The 22,252-nt window shown below is 41.3% G+C and overlaps 2 protein-coding genes across 2 annotated transcripts in view; both read right to left on the bottom strand.

The window, feature by feature from the left end:
- The window catches only part of SEC16B (SEC16 homolog B, endoplasmic reticulum export factor), a 78,779-nt gene extending 61,974 nt beyond the window's left edge, over nt 1–16,805 (bottom strand). Inside the window, exon 1 of the mRNA XM_089910746.1 lies at nt 16,724–16,805. The gene's annotated coding sequence lies outside the window, so the exon portion shown is untranslated. The remainder of the gene's footprint in view (nt 1–16,723) is intronic.
- Nucleotides 319–22,252, bottom strand: part of LOC111165698 (protein Cryzl2-like) — a 37,876-nt gene continuing 15,942 nt past the window's right edge. The window contains 8 exon segments of the mRNA XM_030762214.2: nt 319–9,996; nt 12,218–12,372; nt 15,786–15,808; nt 16,714–16,805; nt 17,393–17,502; nt 18,495–18,560; nt 19,338–19,396; nt 21,042–21,138. Of these exon segments, the coding sequence (XP_030618074.2) occupies nt 9,744–9,996; nt 12,218–12,372; nt 15,786–15,808; nt 16,714–16,805; nt 17,393–17,502; nt 18,495–18,560; nt 19,338–19,396; nt 21,042–21,138 (855 nt within the window). The 3' untranslated portion in view covers nt 319–9,743.

The following is a 22,252-nucleotide window of genomic DNA, read 5'->3' as shown; positions in this document are numbered from 1 at the left end:
TACTGGTGGGTTGTGACAAAAGTTGACATTTATTTAGGGCCTATAATGTGCCAGGCACTATGGTAAGTGCTTCACAAATATAATCTCACTTGCTCCTCACTGCAACTCAAAGATAAGGGGGGTTTCTATTATCACCATTTTATGGATTGGAGACTGAACCCACTGAGCTAATTAGTGGTGAAGCCAAAATTCAAATCCAGGGCTGCCTAGCTCATGGGCCATTCCCTTTCCACAATAACCCATGAGAAATGATGTCAGGGGAGGGTGGATGGTGGAGTGCTTGGAAGGCCAGTGAAGCAGTCCATGTTTGCTGTGGAGGAAATAAGGTATTGGTTATCGGTTGTGTCTTCCTGCTGTTGCCTTAGCTGCTTTGCCTAAATCAGATTCCCAAGGTTCACACACAGAATTCAGAGGACCCTTCAGGCAAGACACACTCTCTCCCTCCAGATCTCCATCAGCTTTCCTGCCATAGTGAACTGCAATGGCCATCTTGAAAGGAAATTTCAGTCCTATTTTTTTCTCTCCCTTAAATCCTAAACCTATGAGAAACCGTAGGAAACCATTCCCCATGGTTTTTCTCATCCGGCCCTCTATTGGCCTTTTTTAGTTTTCCCAAGATCCACAAGAACCTTCACAGTTACCCAGAGACTAGCACACTAGTTATTTAGGTGACATCTTACCACCCAAAACATATGAAGGAGAAGAGATATGCTGCAAATTTCTCCTTAGCTTTTATTTCTCCATCTTCCCAGGGAGGAAAAGGGCATGAGAGAAGAGGTATCTACGCTCTCTCCACCTCCCGAGGGGATGAGGGATTGTTCCCTGCCCTCAGTCCTTTCCTTCACTCTGAGTTGGGAAATACTGCTCCCAAGGAGGCCAGCCAGGATCATGAAGGTCAACCCACCTGGAGGACATAGAACTGGAGATGTTACAGTAAATGTGGAAATTCTTAAGTTCATATAGATAATATCTGCTTATCAATTATAAAGCACTTCCAGAACAGGCCTTCATTTGAATCTCTCACAATAGTTAGGTGGGTTTTAATGCTGATATGACTTTTTTTTTTTTTTTTACAGTTGAGGAAACTGAGGTACATAAAAAAGAAGTGGGTCCCTAAGGTCAGACAGGTAGAACTTGCAGCCAGGCCCTCTGAGCTCAATTCTGTCCTCTGTCATCTCTTGCATATCCACTCAGCAACGCTGATTTGGATAAAGATGCCAGATAGGGATAGGAAAGCTTAATGGGCAGTCTCTATGATGTCATCCTCCAAGATTAGGGAGATTTGCCCAAATAGTTTTAATTTCATTTTGTACTTTCCTATGATTCTACCCTCCAACAACATGCCTTTCTCTTATAATAGTTGGCTTGGTGCTAACCAAATTTTAGAGTAGTAAGTTCCATATACTCACTCTTTCTGTGGAAAGAAGTGCTATTTTTACTTTGCCCTAAAACTATTTCTTTAAAATGATAAAGTTGCCCCTAGTTCTTGTGCTCTGGGATTTCATAAATTCATATTTTTATCTTACGATTTTCATTATTTTATAAATTTCAATTATACTCCCCTCTCAGCATGGGTCTTTCCAGAATGAAAAGCCCTAATTCTTTCATCATCCCCCACAAAGGCCTCTCCTGACCCTCTGGCCCAATTTAGGCGTCCTTCTCTAGACCTTGGTTGGCTCTGTATGTCTTTGAGGTGTATCAGATCATCAGGCCCTCATCACTTTGTCCATTATTCTTTATAAAAGAGCACAAATGCCTTCAGCTAAAATCAAATGCAGAAATATTTGAGAGACACTTTTAAAAATCAAGCAATTCTTTTGCTCCAAGTCAGCCCAGCATAGGCTGAATGAAAAAAATATACATTTTTGCTTCAAGTCTGAAATAAATTTGAACACATCGCTACTAGTCAACCTTGTAATCTATTATGAAAATGACAATTTGCAAAGCACTTTCACATAGATTATTATCTCACTTGACCCTCACATGAACCATGCATAGTAGAAAAAATGTATTATTGTCCTCATTTTTCACATGAGAAAAGTAAAAAGATGAGTCTAACCCACAGTCAAACAGCTGGAATTAGAGCCCTAGTCACTGCCTTCCATCGAGAGAATGGTCTTTTATCCACTGTGCAATATAGCCTTCCTTATAAACACTTGTGATTTACATTGAAGCACCAAACTACCTCTCTCTGAGTCTCTTTCAGTGGCCACAGCACAGTCACAAAATATTCTATAGTTCTATTGAAAGGAAAGATGTTTAAGGTTAATCTAAACCCTCTTCCCTTTTCTCTCTACCTGCTCTCCAGCGGCAATCTCAGCCACAACACAGGCATCATTGTCACCTCCACGCAAATGACTCCCAAATCTGTATCTCTAGGCCACACCTCCACTCTGGCACCAGAAAGGTATAAAACTGCATACTTGACATCTCTTGGATGTCTCAGTATGTTCTCTTTTGATGTTCCTCCTCTCAAATACCTATCCAGGAACCTATGAGTCTTGACTTTTCTCTCTCCCTCCCCTTACCCCCACTGCTATATCCAATCTAACACCAAGTCCTTTCACTTTTACCTCCCGCACAGCTCCCGTGCTGTCCATTTCTCTCCTTCCCCATAATCACCACCTTAGTCCAAGACCATCATCTCCCATTTGGACTTTCATGGACTCCTAACTGGTCTCCCTCTCCAGTCCTTCCTCCTCACTATAGACTATGCCATTCTGGTCATGCCATCCCTACCCCACCCCTGCTTAGAACACTTCAATGGCAACCCATTGCTTGTAGAGTAAAGGCAAAACACTTAGAATGGGCCCACCAGTCCTGCCTAACCTGGTCCCACCTCCAGCCTCATCTCACAACACTCGCCTTCATTTCTTAAGCTCCAGCCCCACTAGCCTTCGTTCAGGCCTCTTTACTCACCATGCTTTCATTTGCCACAGGGTCCTAGCATATTCTTCCTTGTCTTCCCTGATTATTTAAATTCCTAGAATTAGATTCCTAGAAGGCTCCAACTTCATATAGAGGTTCAAGGGTCTTCCCTCAGGAAATCCTATCTTGACCTCCCTGAGTTAAATTCTTCCACTATGCTTTTCACAGCACTGCTTGGGCATGGTTTTAATTTATGTCTGTCTCCCCCACCAGATTTGTAAACTTTTGCTCACCATCATATTCCCCGTGCTGTGCTGAGCTTGGAACACAGAAGCACGTCAATAAATGTTTGTTAGATAGATGAATAAACTCACTAATGAGGAAACGGTTGTATGGATTATACATCCTCATTATGGAATACTAGGCAGCTGTTAAAAAGAATAAGTCTATATGTTCTAATACAGAATGATGTCCATGATATATTATTAATTTAAAATAGTACATTACAGAACAGTATGAATACTATGATCAGTTATTTTTTAAACCTATGTATGTCTTTATTTTTAAAAAATCTCTGTGTGTATGTATACATGTGTATGTGTTTATGCATATGTGTGTATATGTTTTAAATGGCCTGCAATACACCTGAAACTAACATATTATTATAAGTCAACTAAATATCAATAAAAAATAAACAAATACAAATAAAAAGGTCTGCAAGACTAACACCAAACTGCTTACAGTGGTTGCCCTGGAGAAAGGGACTGAGACAGGATACAGAAAAATAGAATAGAAACTTCTACTTAAAAACTCCTTGCTGGTTTGACTTTTTTCAATGACCCTGTGGTATTGTAATTATTTTAACAATATCATTTTTAAAGATAATGATAGAACTCAACAAAGTTCAGGAAACTGGCCATTTCTATGTACAGCTAAAATAACCACTTTGTGTATGATTCCTCAACAATGATAAAGTTCCAGAAGTCAGCATATTTCCAGCTCAGATCTCCAATCTAGCTGTGATGAAGAGGCAGCATGGTGTCTGGAGAGTAGCACTGACATATATACACTACCGAATATAAAATAGTTGGCTGGTGGGAAGCAGCAGTGTAGCACAGGGAGATCGGCTCGGTGCTTTGTGACGACCTAGAGGGGTGGGATAGGGAGGGTGGGAGGGAGGCTCAAGAGGGAGGGGATATGGGGACATATGTATGCATATGGCTGATTCACTTTGGTGTACAACAGAAACTAACACAGTACTGTGAAGCAATTATACTCCAATAAAGATCTATTAAAAAAAAAAAAAAGAGGTAGCACGGAAGAGGACAAGGAGACATGCCAACATGTGTTTGTCTCATTCTTTTTAATAACTGCTTAGTATTCCATAATGAGGATGTACATCACATACAACCCTTTCCTTCCCTCACATGACCCATATAAACAATAAACATTTTGAAAAAAATCACTGCTCTTTATTTAGTTATACAATCTTGGAAGGAAAATAAGAGAAACAAATAATACTGTGAATTTTTCTTAGTTTACTTAGCTTTTTTTTTGTTGTTAAATAAAAGTGATTATGTGTAGATACTTTTATTTTCCTTTACTTGCCGAAGAACAAATCTTTCGTTGTCTTTACCATAGTTCCAATAGAAAAGATAGCGTTCTACAGCCACAAAGGCTGCAGAGGAAGGAGCAGGGACAAATACACGGGTGATGTGCAGACAGGATTATTCCACAGCTAATAGCACAAAACCTCACTTCAGTTGTCAAGAGAAGTGTGTGCAGGTGGATAGACCCACAGTTAGAGGAAAAGAAGAGGTAGCTGTGTGGGACTGATTTCTCCAGCAGCCAGCCTACAAGAGAGAGCTGGGAAAAGTCTGTGAATATAGAATAAATGCTGTCACTTGGAGCTGCATTGATTCTTTTTTCAGACTAATGGCTTAGACGGTAGAACAACCAAACGATGACTAAAATGTGAGTCAAATGCTTTCAAATAAAATCAGTCTAATGAAGCAGGAACACAGGCAAGCAGAGAGCAGGTCATTAGGGGTTCTAACCAATACTTGTTAAACCTGAAGAAACTCACTCTCCTTAATGACTGCCTCTTTCAATCTAAGTCATTTTGACATTAGTGAGCTGGGGACAATCGATCTTTATTACTAGTGATATCTACTGATCAGCTCTGAACGGTGGGAAAGGTAGCTCCCAGTGGGGCTTGTGTACTTTTCTCAATCCTGATTTGTCTTCCTTCTCTCCTGGGGTCTCTCCAGCATGTCTTCTACTATCCCAAAAGGTGTCAGGAAATTCTAAAATTAGCTTCAAAGTTGGTATCTTGATATTTTTGAAAACTAACTTTCATTTAAATGGAAAAATAGCTCACATTAAGAAGTAAATTTGGAGACTTCCCTGGTGACGCAGTGGTTGAGTCCGACTGTCATTGCAGGGGACACGGGTTCGATCCCTGGTCCGGGAAAATCCCACATGCCTCAGAGCAACTAAGCCTGTGCGCCACAACTACTGAGCCTGCGCACTTAGAACCTGTGCTCTGCAACAAGAGGTCACCACAATGAGAAGCACATGTGCCACAATGAAGAGTAGTCCCCACTCACCACAACTAGAGAAAGCCTGCATGCAACAACAAAGACCCAACGCAGCCAAAACTAAACAAAATGTTAAAAATAAATAGATAAATGTGTGCCTTTATGTATATATTTTAAAAAAAGAAATGGTGCTGGAACAACTGAATATCCAATGCAAAAAAATGAATGAAGACACTGTCCTTATATCTTTCACCAAATTAACTCAAAATGGATCTTATACATGAGTGTAAAAGGCAAAACTAAAAAACTTCCAGAAGAAGACAAGATAAAAACTAAGGCACCTTAGGTTTAAGAATGAGTTTTTTAGATATAACACCGAAGCACAAGCCATGAAAAAAAATTGGTAAATTGGACATATTAAAATTAAAAACTTCTGCTCTGCAAAAGACCCTTAAAAGAATAAAAATATAAACCACAGCTTGGAACAAAAATATTTGCAAAATGCATATCTGATAAAGAACTTGTACCTAAAATACACAAAGAATTCTTAAAACTCAACAATAAGTAAACAAACAACCCCATTTACGAATGTGCAAAAGCTCTAAGCAGACACTTTACTAAAGAAGATATACAGGGCTTCCCTGGTGGTGCAGTGGTTGAGAGTCTGCCTGCCGATGCAGGGGACACGGGTTCGTGACCCGGTCCGGGAAGATCCCACGTGCCGCGGAGAGGCTGGGCCGTGAGCCATGGCCCCAGAGCCTGCGCGTCCGGAGCCTGTGCTCCACAACGGGAAGGGCCACAACAGTGAGAGGCCCACGTACCGGTAAAAAAAAAAAAAAAAAAGATATATAGATGGTAAATAAGCATATGAAAAGATGCTCATCATATTGCCATTAGAGAATTGTAAATTAAAACAACAGTGAGATACCTCTACTACACACCTATTGGAATGTCTAAAATCCAAAAACTAACACCACCAAATGCTGATGAGGATGTGGAGCAATGGCAACTCTCATTCTTTATTGGTGGGAATGCAAAATGATACAACTACTTTGGAAGACAGTATAGCAGTTTCTTATAAAACTAAACATAATCTTATATGATCCAGCAATCGCATTCCTAAGTATTTACCCAAATGAGTTGAAAATTTACATCTACCCAAAAACCTACACAAGAATGTTTATAGCAGCTTTGTTCATATTTGCCAAAACTTGGGAGCAAACAAGATGTCCTTCTGTAGGTGAATGGGTAAACAAGCTGTAGTATATCCATACAGTGTAATATTATTCAGTGATAAAAAGAAATGAACTATCAAGCCATGAAAAGACATGGAGGAAACTTACAAGATACAAGATCAGCTTACAAAAATTACTGGTATTTCTCTGTATCAGAAATAATCAACTGGGAAATATAACAGAAATAAAATATTGTTCTCAAGGGCAACAAAACCAGTAAGGTACTTGTAATTAACATAACTCAGAACAATCCACACAACTTTAAGGAGAACAACTTTAAATTCTATTTAAAAACATGAAAGATCTGAATAAATAGCAATATATCCCTGTTCATAAATGAGACAACTTAAAATTGTAAAAATATCAATACTCCTCCAAATTAATCTCTAAAGTCAACACAATTCCATTCAAAATTTCAGCCAGATTTTTTGACGAACTAAAGAAATTTATTCCAAAATGTATCTAAAAGGATAAAGATTCACTAAGAGCTAAGTCATATTTGAAAAAGAAGAACACAGGTGGAAGAGTTACTCTTCCAGATATTAAAACATGCTTCAAAGCTAAAAACATAAAACAGTGTGATACTATTATAGGAACAGATATGTGAACCAAGGGAATAGAATAGAAAGCAGAGAGCAGATACATACATGTATACCTGGAAACATGAAAAAAATATTATCCAGGCTTTAAAGTTCAGTGAAATTAATTATAATTTCATTTAATCATCTTAATTTTAAAAGAACAAATATATAAATTCTGGTACTGCTTAGGAAAATTCAAGATTCCTGGTCATTTTAACAGTGAGATAGTTCATTCACATAGATGATTCCATGATAGATGGATAAACTTCATACACTAGAATAAGGTTTCTAAGAAGCAATTTCCTGGCTTGTTTGAAGAGAGAGTTTGACATAGCCATAAGGAGCTCCAATTCTGGAGTCAGAAACACACCTGGACTGGATTCCGGGTCTGTCATTACTACATACAATACGGCAGGTTTCTTAGATCTACAAGTCTTGATTTCTTCATCTGCAACATGTGATAAAAATGGTTCATACCTCAAAGGGTTGTTGCAAAGATTAGGTGAGAAGATGCCTGTAAAGTGCTTAGCACAGTTCTTGACCCATAATAAGCACCTAACGTCTGTGAGCTGCCGTTATTACTATTATTCTAAATGGCTTGCATATTGAAAGAAGCAGAAAGGGAAGAAATAGTAAATGGATGGTGTGTAAATGAGATGCTTGAAATATGTTAGGGAGCATGGCCTCGGGGAACAGTTGATAACGGGAAGGTCAGCAGAGTGGGAAGAACTAGAAAAATCCTATGTGCCCTCCTCAGTGAAAAGGAGGGCAAATGGAAGCTGACAGCAGGTTAGTAATTTGTGTTTAAGAGAAGAGAGGATATCATTGTGCATGAATAAAACCGTAATCTACCTCTGGCTTCTCTTACCAGATGCACCTAGAACACACCAAAGCAGAGAAGAAACAGCACAGACTAGCACGCGGTTCCACGCCGGTACTGCCTAACTGTGCTTATCCTCCATCAACAGGTGTATGTGAGCCACAGGTAAAGCAAACCTCAGTTTACGAGTCACATAATAAAAGCCACAAGATGCAAAGGGATCCAGAAATTCTCTAAACTGGTGGTTTTCAAGTTTTTAAGCCACAAAACCTTTTCTTAAGAAAAGCATGAATAAAAAAATAAAAACGTGCAGCTACTCAGGCCTCAGCAGCAGAAATGGAGTCCCAGAGCCCAAGAGGCTCAAGTCTACACCTGCAACCCCCCATCCCAAATGTGGCTCGGAAGTATAATCTGAAAGCCACTGATACCGTCCTACCCCTCAACTTTTTTTTTTTTTTTTGGCCATGCCACACGTCTTATGGGATATTAATACCCCGACCAGGGATTGAACCCGGCCTTGGCAGTGAAAGTGCCACGTCCTAACGACAGGACCGTCAGGGAATTCCTGCCCCTCAACTTCAGAGATGTGGAAAGTGAAGGTCAGAAAGGTGAGAGGACTTCCACAAAGTTGTAACCAGATAGGGACAGAGCTAAAACAGAATCGAATCCAACAGTTATCTGACGGCCAGTCAGGTTCCCTTTTTACCACTGAACATTACCTTCTTGACTGACATACCAAAAAGATGAGGAGGAGAGTAAAACATGTTTGAGAAAATGTGCCTCATCATAGGAAAAACATAAAAACGGAAGGCTGGAGAGCAATGAAGCCTGGCAGCTTGGGCTCCACTAATCCGCATATGAATGGAGCACCACCTCCATCAGTGGCTGACTAGAGTTACCAAAACAGTTTTTTGAACATTAAAACAAATTAAGCCAAAAAAAAAAAAACGCTTCAGCAATTCCCTGAAGGTCCAGTGGTTAGGACTCAGTACTTTCACTGCCAGGGTCCGGGTTTCGATCCTTGGTTGGGAAACTAAGGTCCCATAAGCCACAAGGTGCAACCAAAAGAAAAAAAACCCTTCACAGTGAATGCATAACAGAATCACATTTACAACTATACTGCATATGAATGCGCACAATTATACTTTGGAGGAAGTTTAGGCCACATTAATGGGACTGTGAGGGAATGAAAAAGGGCTTGAATAATCAATGAAATTAACTACAGTGACTAATGGATGAATTATAGTCATATGATACTGAGCATGATTTTGGTGTTCTGTTCACAGAACTCCAGCTTAAATCATCTGGTTGTACTTTAAAGGAGTCTGTATTCTAAAATCAAAGGTCAAGTTAAGTGCTTCCTTTTTAGACTTGTATGTTGTGAAGTTCAGAGTTCATATCAACACGGGTAAATTATTTTCTAAGTACTATCACATCCCTCTATTTAAGACACCAGTGATGTAGACAGAGCTCTCAAAATCCAGCTCCTTCATGGCCTTCACAGTTTCAGTTTCCCACTGGCTTACTAGGCCTGAGTATACAGCCATACAACCCAACAGGGAGAAATCCTATGACTCTGCAGCCTGTGAGACCTCATTATTCTGCATTGTGTTTACTCTTTAATTCTATAAAAGGAGGATTTATAGTACCTAGAGAGAAACTATCCAGTAGTTTGGCACAGATTATTTCCTGGCCTTATCTACATCACATCCCTTAAGAGCGTCTCACTTCCTCCAGCTATGGCTCCAATGTATGGCTGGATGCACCCTTCCTGGCAGTACTGAATTGCTGAGGACAGGCCTCTGAAGAAGAGGGGAAAGTTCTGGTCCTGGTATCAGCCCCAGTACAGCCCCATGGCAGAGATATTCTTCAGGAGCAGAAGACTGGCCGGCACAGAAGCAATGGTTCCTCCAGCAAAACCCACCACCACAATCCTGCCCTCCCATGCCAGGCTGAGGGGAAAAGGAGAAGAAAAAAAAGATTATAAAAGGCAATGTACATTCACAGCCATTAGGATGGCTACTATTTAAAAAAAGAAAAAAAAAACAGAAAATAAGTGTTGGCAAGGATTTAGAGAAATGGAACCCTCATGGACTGTTGGTGGGATTGTAAAATGGTGCAAATGCTATGGAAAACAGTATGGAGGTTCCTCAAAAAATTAAAACTAGAACTACCATATGATCCAGCAATCTCACTTCTGAATCTATATCCAAGAGAAGTGAAAGCAGGGTCTTGAAGAGATATTTGTACACCCATGTTTACAGCAGTACTATCTATAATAGCCAAGAGGTGGAAACAATCCAAATGTCCATCAACTGATGGATGTTTAAACAAAATGTGTTATATACATACAGTAGAATATTATTCAGCCGCAAAAAGGAAGGAAATCTTGTCACATGTTAAAACATGCATGAACCTTGAGGCCATCATGGTAAGTGAAATAAGCCATTTACAAAAAGACAACTACTGTATTATTCTACTTATATGGGGTATCTAAAGTAGTCGAATTCATAGAAGCAAAGTAGAATGGTGGTTACCAAGGGCTGGGGAGAAGCGGGGAAAGAGGAGTTGTTGTTTAATGGATATAGAATTCAGCTTTGCAAGAAGAAAAACTTATGAAGATCTGTTTCACAACAATGTAAATATACTTAACACTACTGAACTTACACTTTACAATGGTAAATGTAGCAAGTCTTTTGTTATGTATTTTTTACCACAATTAAAAAAACACAGAATGAGGGGAGAGAAAGCAATGTACATTAATTCAGAGAGACAAAGTAGGTTTTGGGGGTGGGGGGCAGGTGTGTAATGGGTACAGAGTTTTTGTTGGGGATGTTGACACAACATTGTCAACATGTTTAATTGTATACTTACAAATGGTTAAAATGCTAAATATTAGGTTACTGTATATTTTACCACAATTAACAAAAAAAGCAACATGCATTAAACACCCAGCTGGGAATTCCTATTGACCTTACAAACTGGCAGGGGTGACCCATTCTACACCAGTTTGTATTCCTCTGTAGGAAAATAGAAAAATAAGCCGTAAGCAAGATAGTAGGGGGTCAGAGAAACTAGCCAGTCTTGTAAGGGAACCCACTTTAGAATCAAAGCTGTCTATTTAACTACTCAACTACTTTGTGGAAGGGAATCAGGTATAAACAGATATCATTCCAATGCTGAACAGCTCAGTTTGAAAATTTTGAACTTAGGAAGCAAGAATAAGAATTCAGACACTCTCATGAAGCATCATTTGCTTTACACTAAGGCTTACTTTAGGACTCATTTAATTTATATACTTTTCTAGGGAATTTTGAATAATTGACAAAATACTATTACCTGGAAGGCAAGAGAAGGGTATGTATTAGCAGTCCTCTGTCCTGGCTCCGCATTTAGTCAACACACTCCTCCCTTTGCCTCCTGTCTAAGCACAGTAGTGGACACAGTGCAGTGATGCACAGGGGCTATAGAACCACATGGATCCCTTCTGTGGGCAAGCTGCTCTCTCTGCTTCTGTCTCTTCTACTTTAAACTAAGATAAACCACAAAACTGTGCTTACCAGGATGACACAAGAAATGAAGCTAACATTATCAGAGCCCTCCAGGGTCCCTGGTTGAAACAGAATGAGAATTGGTGTGGTTACAGCAGTCCCATGAAACCTCCAGTGATTTTTTTTTTTTTTTTAATAAAACAAGTCAAGGAGACACCCATACTGGTTGCTGCTTCAGAAACCAGTAAGATCAAAAGAGTCTGTACCTTGCTGCTCAGTGAACTGGGAGACTGCCACCCCAGTAATTCTAACATCTGAACAATGATCTCAAGAATTACCGACACCATGTATATAAAGTAGTTAGTGGGGGCAGGCATAGCTGAATTTAACACATGTATAATTTCTAAAACATTTGATATTGCCAACTAGAGAGTCCGCAGTCGTTTTTTGGATATTTTCCAGTTGGCTATTTTGTTTTTGCTATATTTAAGCATTTCCTGATTTTCCCTCTGCTTCTATTCCTTTTCACCCAGCCACTCAGCTGTTCTCGTTGATGCCGGTGGCTACGGGAAAAGTGAGCAGCAAAGACAAAAAAGAAGCAAGGCCAGAAGGAAGACAGAGGTCTGGAAAGGTTTCTGCAGAGCCCCAGGTCTAGCCCACTCGGGAGGACCACTGCATGTACCTGCGGAGAGCCTCCAGGAAGATATCTCCTTCCACGGTATCAATGACCACGTTCACCCCGCCACTGCCCACCAGCTTCCCCACTGCTTCCTTCAGGCTGCCCTGACTGTAGCTCACGATGGACTGTGCACCCCTCTGCATCGCCAGCTTGCACGGCTGCAGCTATTACCTACATAAAGAACACAATGCTTCTGATGGTCCAGAATACGTACCAAGAAGGCTCACCCCACCCACCCAGCCTCCAACTAAAGAAGGAAACCAGCGTGACCTCACTGTCCTAGCATCAGCCTCAACCCAACACATAAGGCCCATCACACAGCACCATCACACTGGCCCCTGCATACCCACTGGCAACGTGATCCACATTTCCAGGAATCCTGGAACCCCAGTGTGTCTAGCTAGGCGACAGTTCAGGAGACACTCACAAGTTCTTCTCCAAATGCAAATTAAAACCACCATTTATTGAGTACCCACTATGAGTCAAGTAGTAAGGACACAAGCTAAATAACCAGCTTAGAGTCAAAAAAGCAAGATCCAGCAGTATGATGGCAGAAGTACTGCCATCATACTGGGTCCAGTATATGCAAGCTAGAGGTATCTAACCTCGATCTACAAGATCAGGAAAAACTTCTCAGAGGGTAAAATATGATTCAATGGAAAGATCTTGAAGTCAGACAGACCTGAGTTCAAATCCTGGCTCTGCTACTAACTAGCTGTATTACCTAAGGCAAATTACTTAGTAAGAACTAACACTTACATTGTGCTTACTATGTGCCCAACACTATTCTAAATGCTTTACATATATTAATAACTCATTTAATCTTAATATCCCAATAATATGCATACTATTATTATCCCCATTTTAAAGATGAAAAACTGAGGCAAAAGAGGTTAAGTATCTTGCCCAAGGTCACACAGCTCATGGGAGGCAGAACTGGGATCCAAACCCAGGTAATTCGTCTCTAGAGTTCATGCTTTTAACCTCTATTTTGCCTGCCAACTCCTCTAAGCTTCAGTTACCCCATCCATAAAATAAGATAAATTTTTAAAATTCAATGGAATACTGTATATAAAGCACTTAGAAAACAAAGTGTTGGATAAACTGAATCTATTGTTACACATATGCAATCGTTTATTCTATTTAAACCTCATAAGAACATTATGGGGGAGGTACAGTTACTCCCATTCTGTAGATGGAAACAAAGACCCAGAAAGGTTAAGTATTGGGTCAGCCAAAAAGTTTGTTCTGTTTTAAGTAAAAATAAAAGACACATTTTTCATTTTCATGAAGAACTTTACTGAACAATGTATTCACTAACCAAACAAACTTCTTGTCCAACCCAATAATTAAGCCAGGATCATCCAGGTAGTAGGTGATAGAACAACTATTCAAATCCAATGCTGCTGATTCCAAAGCCCATGCTTTTCCACTCCATCACTCTGGGAGAAAGCCATGCCTAAGACCTGCCAAAGATGGCATAGATGGCTGTGGGCGATATTGTGAGGAGGTCTGGGGTTTGGAAGTTTCCAGAAAATCTTCAGACACTCAAGAATTGCCTAGAGGTGCCTTATCCCTGAGCAGCATCCACCAGCCCAAGCACTTTGGCCCCAAGGTGACATTCAGAATGTGCAAACGCCCAAGAACATCTGTGTCCTTAAAAAATTCCAAACTATAAAAAATTCCATAACTATTTGAAACTGAGAGTTACCCTCATATACTCCCCCGTGGAACCCTCAAACGTCTGCATTTCACTGACTGCTATCAGCACACAGTGCCATAGAGGGAAGACACCAGTCGAGGGTCAGGCACCTGATTCCAACCCCAGGATTCTCTGTAGGTCCCAGTGAGGCCTGCTGTGAATCATTTTCTCTCTTCGTGCCTCACCTTCTTTGTCTGTGAAATAGGGATAATAAACACTTGCATTCCCCATCTCCCAAGGGGTCTGTGAGGACCAAGGGTAAGATAATTGCTGTGGAGGCAAAGTGAAAGCAATATGAAATACTGTGAATGAAAGATGTTATCAAAATGACCTGTTCCAAGTAGGTGGCATGATGACATTATTTTTGTTTGTTTTTGCTTAAAACCATTATTGCTGCTAAAGAAAATACAGCTTAGATTAATTTTAATATCTGAATTAAAACAAATTTTTCTCTCTACTTAACTTCCTATAACTATTTAAAACAAATGGTAGGGACTTCCCTGGTGGTGCAGTGGATAAGATTCCACGCTCCCAATGCAGGGGTCCCGGGTTTGATCCCTGGTCAGGGAACTAGATCCCACATGCATGCCACAACTAAGGAGCCCACCTGCCCCTATTTAAGGAGCCCACCTGCTGCAACTAAGACCCAGTGCAACCAAAAAAAAAAAAAAAAGTAGCAGAATCTCCTTTTAAAATAAATTAAAAATAGGGCTTCCCTGGTGGCGCAGTGGTTGAGAATCTGCCTGCCAATTCAGGGGACACAGGTTCGAGCCCTGGTCTGGGAAAATTCCACATGCTGCGGAGCTACTAGGCCCGTGAGCCACAACTACTGAGCCTGCGCATCTGGAGCCTGTGCTCCGCAACAAGAGAGGCCACGATAGTGAGAGGCCCGCGCCCCGCGATGAAGAGTGGCCCCGCTTGCCGCAACTAGAGAAAGCCCTCTCATAGAAACGAAAACCCAACACAGCCAAAAATAAGTAAATAAATAATTTTTTAAAAAAATTAAAAATAAATAAATAAAACAAATGGTACAGTTTTATCTTCCCAGAAATGTTAAATAGTCAGTGGTTCTAGACAATGAGACTAACTGTGGTCTCCCCGCTAAGAGAGGTGCTAAAAGCCCTCACTTTTGAGTTGAAATGTGTTAATACTCCATGAAGAGCCTCCTGGTATCTAAGACTGCTTTCAGAACTCATATGTCCTTCCCAAAAGAAAGTCAATGTGAGAAAAGAGAGCTGCCACCTGGAGAAATTCCACACCAGTCCAATTATCACCAAACCTGTATAGCATCTTGGCGCCTCTGGATATCCCAACCGCAGGCTACGCAGGAACCTCACACTCAGCACATCCAAAACTGAACTCACCATATCCTCCTGGGTTCTCAGTCCCAGCAAATGGCAAATCCCCAAGTGCACCTAGTTTGCGCCTTCCCACTCAATATCTAATAATAACAGGATCCCTTTTTAAGGGATCCTCCATGACACACCATGCTCTCAAACAGGCACATGGCACGAGTGGCCTCAATATTCCCACAACCACCCAATGAGAAAGCATTATTGTACAAATGAGGAAACTGAAGCTATTAAGCCATAGACAGAGCTACAGTTTGCCCCTAGGTCAGGCTAATGTCAAAGTCTTTGTTCCTTCAACTATATCAGGATGCTCCCCAGTCACCAAATTCTCTATTTTCTTCTACTTTGGTATCTCTCTGATCATCGCCTCCAGTGCCTTGTTTCAAGTATCATCACCTCTGGCTTGGATTGCTCCAGGAATCTGTCCTATTGCCTCTGACCTTGCCCCTATCCCTCATCCCCACTGCTACCAAAGTGAACTTTGCAAAATGCAAAGATGATCATGTCACTTCTCTACAAAATCCTCAATAGCTCCTGCAGCTTCCAAGAAATGTTCAAATTCCTCAGTGCCTCATGATTTTATCTCTGCCCCCCTCCCTAGAGTCATCTCCCACTGTTCCCCACACACATCCTTCGCCCCACAGATGCTATTTGCAATTCCCTGAATGCATCACGTTAGTACCTATGTCTCTGTCTTCTAATATGTCCTCCCACCACTAAAATGGCCTTCCCTTCCCTTCTTCCTCTATTCAACTGCTATCAGTCCTGCAAAAGTCAGCTTAAATGTCCACCTCCTCCAAGAAATCCTTCTTCTCTAATACCCGCAGCCTCCGAGAAAAGCCCCTGTAGAGAGGTGGGTCTTGCTTTCATGTATTTATTCATTCATTCAAGAAATAATTATTGAGTGCCTACTAAGGTCTCGGCACCATGCTAGGTGCTGGGACTGCAATAATGAATCAAACAGACACTACTCCTGCCTTGATGGGGATTACAGTCCAGTGGGAGGGACACATTGATCTAGTAATGACACAAGTAAAGGATTAGCCACATGCTATGAAAGAGAAGTACAGGATGCTATGAGACCACATACAAATAGTCCAGGGGAGGGGAAAAACATCTCCTGAGGGACAAAGAATACTTCTCCAAAAAAGCGGATCTGAGTTTAAATTTGAAGTTCGGGGGGGACAGTTTAGAGCATTATAGGTAGAAGGAATAGAATCTTCAGAGGTTGTGAAGCGAATTGAACCTTGCCAGGTTCTAGTAACTTAGAAGGATGCGTGGTTTACTCCTAAGTCCCCTCACTAGTCTGCAAGCAAACAGATGGCAAGACCCTACTCTAGGTTACTTTACATCCCCAGTAACTTGCACATGATTTTTAATAAATAACTGAATATATTCCATGTTTGAAAACAAGAGGTATGATATTTTTTAATGGAGAATCAAACATGCAAATACCTTGGCCTGAAGAACATTTGCTGCCACATCAATCACGGCACGGCCTGTGGCTCCAGCTGCTGCTGTCACTAAAACAGTTTCTCTGTGCCAGAGAAAGATGAGTGTTACTCAAGAAATCAAAACTCCTCCTCCTACTAAACACTGCCAAATTTTAGAAGGTAACAGCCACTGCTCCACTAAGCCCATCTCCCTGGATCAATTCTGAGGCTCTCTGAAAAGAGCAAGAAGCTGTAGTTATGCTCCAGGTAAAGTGGGAAATTCAGCACCTCTGAGTTTGAAATATCCCAGTTAGGTACACCCAACCAAGCCTCACAGAAACAAATACCACAGGCCTCCATTAAAACCAGAGTGAAGCGAGTTTAAATAAACCAGCTGGCTAAAATGTAAAGTTTTCTAGGAGGTGATATCCAGAGGGGTCAGACTTGAGGGACAGATTTCTCCAAATACATATTGGCCAAGTTCTCAGTCTACCATTCCCTCTCAGACAAAAGGATATCCCCACTGTCACCAGACTCCAATCTTGGGTCACTCGCTACCTTCCTTCGGCCTTTCCTCAGATAGACGTGAGGTAAGGGTCAGGGAAAGGAAAGGAAGGGGCAAGGTCTTGGTGGACACTTCTGGTATCAGAGAGGGTACCATCTAGCCCTCTATTGTCTACACAGTTCTCACCCGGGCTGGGCATGGGCCTGACGCTCCAAGGCCAAAGTAGCAGTGCCATAAGATACCGGCAGGGCAGCAGCTTCTCGGAGGGGGACCCTTTCTGGAATCTGCCACAGTGCCTATAAAAGAGATAACAGTGACTTAGAGATTAAGCACCTGTACCTTTTCATAAAGGCTGCTCAATATATATATTATGATTTGATTTGCAAAGGGCAACACATGTCAGGAACCAAGTCCAGTGGAAGTCAAGACCAAGCAAGCAGTGGCCAAGTTCAAGACTTGGGTGCATCACTCTTCGAAAATCCTAAGGCTGGCATCTGGATCAGGAAGGAACCAGCTTACAGAGGAGGTAACACAGGCCACTGTAGTATAATGAGTGAACTGGATGGTATAAAAATTTTACCTCACATAAAGCTGTTTTTAAAAAAAGTGTACCGTTCACCACTAGGGGGCATCATTCACATCCTGCACAAACATAGCCCACCCCACGCCCACCCCACGCCCACCCTGGCTGGCAACGTTCCCAGGACTCTCTCTTTCACAAGCTTGACGTGGGGAAGAAACCCATTACATCCAGCTCAATGCCCCAAACCAGTTTTTCTACCAAAACCACCCAACTATGGTCCAGTTGGAGATCCAGTCAGTTGCTCCAGGGCTCAGAAAACAAAATGCCCTTCTTCATTAAACCACTCTACACAAACAAACCTCTATGCAAGTGTTGTCACACCGATATAAAAAAGGGGTTTAGGGCTTCCCTGGTGGCGCAGTGGTAGAGAGTCCGCCTGCCGATGCAGGGGACACGGGTTCGTGCCCCGGTCCAGGAAGATCCCACATGCCGCAGAGAGGCTGGGCCTGTGAACCATGACCGCTGAGCCTGTGCTCCGCAACAGGAGAGAGAGGCCACAACAGTGAGAGGCCCGTGTACCGCAAAAAAAAAAAAGGGGGGTTTAGCATTTGAAAGAAAGAAGTGCTTGGTTGAGAAACAAGATATAACCAAAAGAATACAAAGAAAGAGAGGGAAAGGAGAAGAAGGAATGATGGATAGATGAAAAGTAAAGAAAAGAAAGCAGAAAAAATATCTCCAAGGATTAGTATTGAGAGGTAGGGCTACCTTGTGGTCAGTGATGCATTCTTCAGCCATACCATTAAAGCCACTCACGCCAATAACTCCATCTCCCTGAAGGGAAAATACCATTAAGGGTATGTTCATATGCATGCCCTTGCTATTTATCTCTTCCCGAATTAATCCAAAAAAGAAAGAAAATCTTTCTTTCTGACCCACTAAGACACAGGTTCCCTTAATTATCTGTTCAGTGTTACTGTTCAGTAAATAATTCAGCCATTTTCTCACTACCCCCATCAGGTGGCCAAGCCAATCTGAGCACATTTTGGACAATGATAGGACTGAGCAAGAAAAAGACTAATATGGGGCTTCCCTGGTGGCACAGTGGTTGAGAGTCCACCTGCCGATGAAGGGGACACGGGTTCGTGTCCCGGTCTGGGAAGATCCCACATGCCGCGGAGCCGCTAGGCCCATGGCCGCTGAGCCTGTGCATCCGGAGCCTTTGCTCCGCAACGGGGGAGGCCACAACATGAGAGGCCCGCATACTGCAAAAAAAAGAAAAAAAGAAAAAAAAAAGAAAAAGACTAATATGAATTAGAATCCCAGTGTTCATTTCTTTCACATGAGACTGAAACTTGAGAATTCTCTATCCTCTCAGTAACTAAAAATCCAGGTGCTGCCTTTTATTAGTAATAAAATATTTAACGAAGCCAGGAACTTCCACAGACTTCCTTCCCTCAATTCAGAATTAGTTTCTCCCTGCTCCGTCTCGTTTTCCCTTTGGTGTTTGCTGGCAAAGTCCAGGAGAAGAAAGACCCTTTGGCTACAAATGAGGTTAGCACATTTCTCATAGTTACCCACACATCAGTTCCCTAGATTCAACTAATTTACCTCTTTCACCGTGCTGACATCTGTGCCTGTCTCCAATACTGTCCCAGAAAACTCCATTCCTAAAACAAATAGTTTAAAGATTATCTGTAAAGCCCAGCACAAGAGAGATGAGAAAACCCTGATCAACAGGCCGTCCTATGAGTAATCTGGAGCTGAGAGAGTTTGTGTTCCCCTGACCCAGGAAGAAGGGTAAGAGTGTTGTACCCAAAGCACAGGAAAGTGAACTAAGATTTCGTGATAACAACCTAAAAAGCTATAGTAGTCCCATTCTTACCGTGACACAAATGAAAATTTTAAGAATGGGCGAAAGCACAGAGAATCGCGGGTACACAAGTACTTTTGACCTTGATCACTGGGGCCTTGGGTTCCTACAGCACCTCAATGACAAATTCATCATATTGTATTTATCTGTTCCCATGTCTCCTCTTCTGAACTATGAGGCCCTCGAGGACATGAACTATATTTATTCACATAGTACTTGGCTCAGTTGGATGAATTGGTGTTGTCTGCCCTTTCTTCTTCTACCTCCAAATTTCTGAATTTAATTATCATACATTTCCCACTGAGCCGCCAGAAGAATAACTCAATTGAGTATGACATCTTCCCCCATCCAGCATTTCAACAAATACAAACAGAGGGAAATGGTTCCAATTGTTGAGACTTAACCAAGTACCCTAAGGCCAAAACACAGCAACTGTTTTGCAATCACTGTATCCCTAATAGTATATATCTGTATAAAATATACATGTACTGTATATTTACAGTATATAACTGTATATTACTTATATATATATATACAGATACATACTAAACTATACTTATATCTCTTTTAATAAATTTCAGCAACAAAAATCAGTCATTGTTCCACATATTCAGGATCTAAATGTAATCAGATTGGGCATAATGCAAATCAGAGAGCAGGCTGCTAAGAAATGTATAAACTGTTTCTTTCTGATCCTCTGGTATTAGGTTTCTTTGGGAATGTATTCATGAGGACTGAGAGTTTTAGCTTCAACCAGATGTTTATGATCCTTCAGGGTAAAAACAAAATTGAGGCACTGTCAAGGAATGAAAGGGAATGACTACGGCCAATGATGGTTCTGATCAGGATTCTGGTGAGCCTAATGATATGTAAAATTGTATTTGTTTGTTTACGCATTTTTAAAGTATTTATTGAGGGGTGGATGAAATAAGTGAAGGGGATTAAGAGGTACAAATCTTCAGTTGTAAAATAAAAAGCCACAGGGATGTAATATATAGCATAAGGATATGGTCGATAATATTGTAATAACTTTGTACGGGACACATGGTTACTGGACTTACCATAGTGATCATTTCATAATGTATGCAAATGTCACATCACTATGTAGTACACATGAAACTAACATAACATTGTACATCAACTATATTTCAATCAATCAATCCATCAAGTATTTATTGAGCATCTACTATGAGCCAGATACAAGAGTACTAATGGGGCTGGGGGTGGGGGGAGGGAAATAATGTTGAGCAAGACAGTAATAGAACCTTCCCTCACAGCACTTGCAATCCAGTGATTCTAATTAGTAGTGAGGCTGACATATCTAAGACACCACTGACAGCAGGCAGACACCGCCATCGTAGTGCCCAAGATGAAGCACATGGTTCTGAAAACACTCTATATCTTCTTTTTTTGAAGTAGTCACTTGGCCCCTTCCTACTCACCGGGTGTGAAGGGAAGTTGGGGCCTTTCCTGATACTGATCACGACAGGCCAAAATATCAGCAAAGTTAACCCCACAGAAATGGACATCAACTCTGACCTGCAAAGGAAATAGAGCAAAAAGGCAGAGCCGTACACATCTCTGGAGACAAAGTTCACTCAATTATACCATAATATTTACTGAATTTACTGAATGCCTACTATATGCCAGGTACTGAACTAAGTACCAGTGTACATTCATGAGGCAGAATGGACAAGGTCCCTGACCTCATGGAGCTAAGAGTATAGCAGAGAAGACAGACATTAACCAAATAATTATGAGGATTTATGTGTTAAATTACAACTCCTACACAAAATGTTAAAGATAGAAATATACGGTGCCATGAAAGCACATAAAGGGGAGATTTGATCTTTGGGGGAAATCAAGAGAATCCCCTGTGAAAGTAACACTTGACCTAAGAACAGCTAGGAGTTAACTATTCAAAATAGGGGGGTAGGGAGCCTGGCACAGACAAAAGCAATGGCATGTGCAAAGGCCCGGTGGTGGGGACAAAAGAAAAACCAGCTTAGTGCACAAAGAAGAGAAAAAGATGGGGCTAGAGAGCAAGGCCCACAGCATCTGAGGGTTTGTAGGGTTTGCTGAGGATCTTAATCTTTAGCGTAGGAACAGTGGAAGCCATTATAAGATTTTAAGCAAAGGGTAACATGATCAGCTGTTTTGGGAATCAGGAATTCTAGAAGCTAGAACAGGATTCCCCAGCTTATGTGTTTCATGACAGAGCTAGAGCAGAGGCAGGCCTGCAGCAATTTCTCTAGACCTTGTTAAGCAATGGTTCTCAAAGTGTGGTCCCCAGATCACCAGCTTCAGTGTCACCTGGCAACTTGTTAGACAATACAAATTCTCAGCCCCCGACCTACTGAATCAGAAACTCTGGGGACAAAGCCCAGCAATCTGTTTTGACAAGGTAATTCTGATGCAGCCTGGAGTTAAAGAACTACTGTCATAGACCAACCCAACTCAACAGGGCTTGGAATCACAGGAGGAAATGAAGGCTGAGAGACAGAATCGGTGACATTCATTTATATATTTGTTTGTTTACATTTCCCATATCATACAGAGGTGACCTTATTTATGAGAAGATACTTTATGGGCAAAATGGATTCATTCAACAATATTTTAAGCATCTCCCACATGACTATGTGGGGATTTAACG

Source organism: Delphinapterus leucas, chromosome 1 (genome assembly GCF_059928025.1).
Source record: "Delphinapterus leucas isolate spDelLeu-1000000601 "Yukka" chromosome 1, BTC_Dleu_Yukka2, whole genome shotgun sequence".
Taxonomy (NCBI): domain Eukaryota; kingdom Metazoa; phylum Chordata; class Mammalia; order Artiodactyla; family Monodontidae; genus Delphinapterus; species Delphinapterus leucas.
The sequence above is the reverse complement of the archived record's forward strand: the minus strand, read 5'-3'. Positions and strand labels throughout refer to the sequence as shown.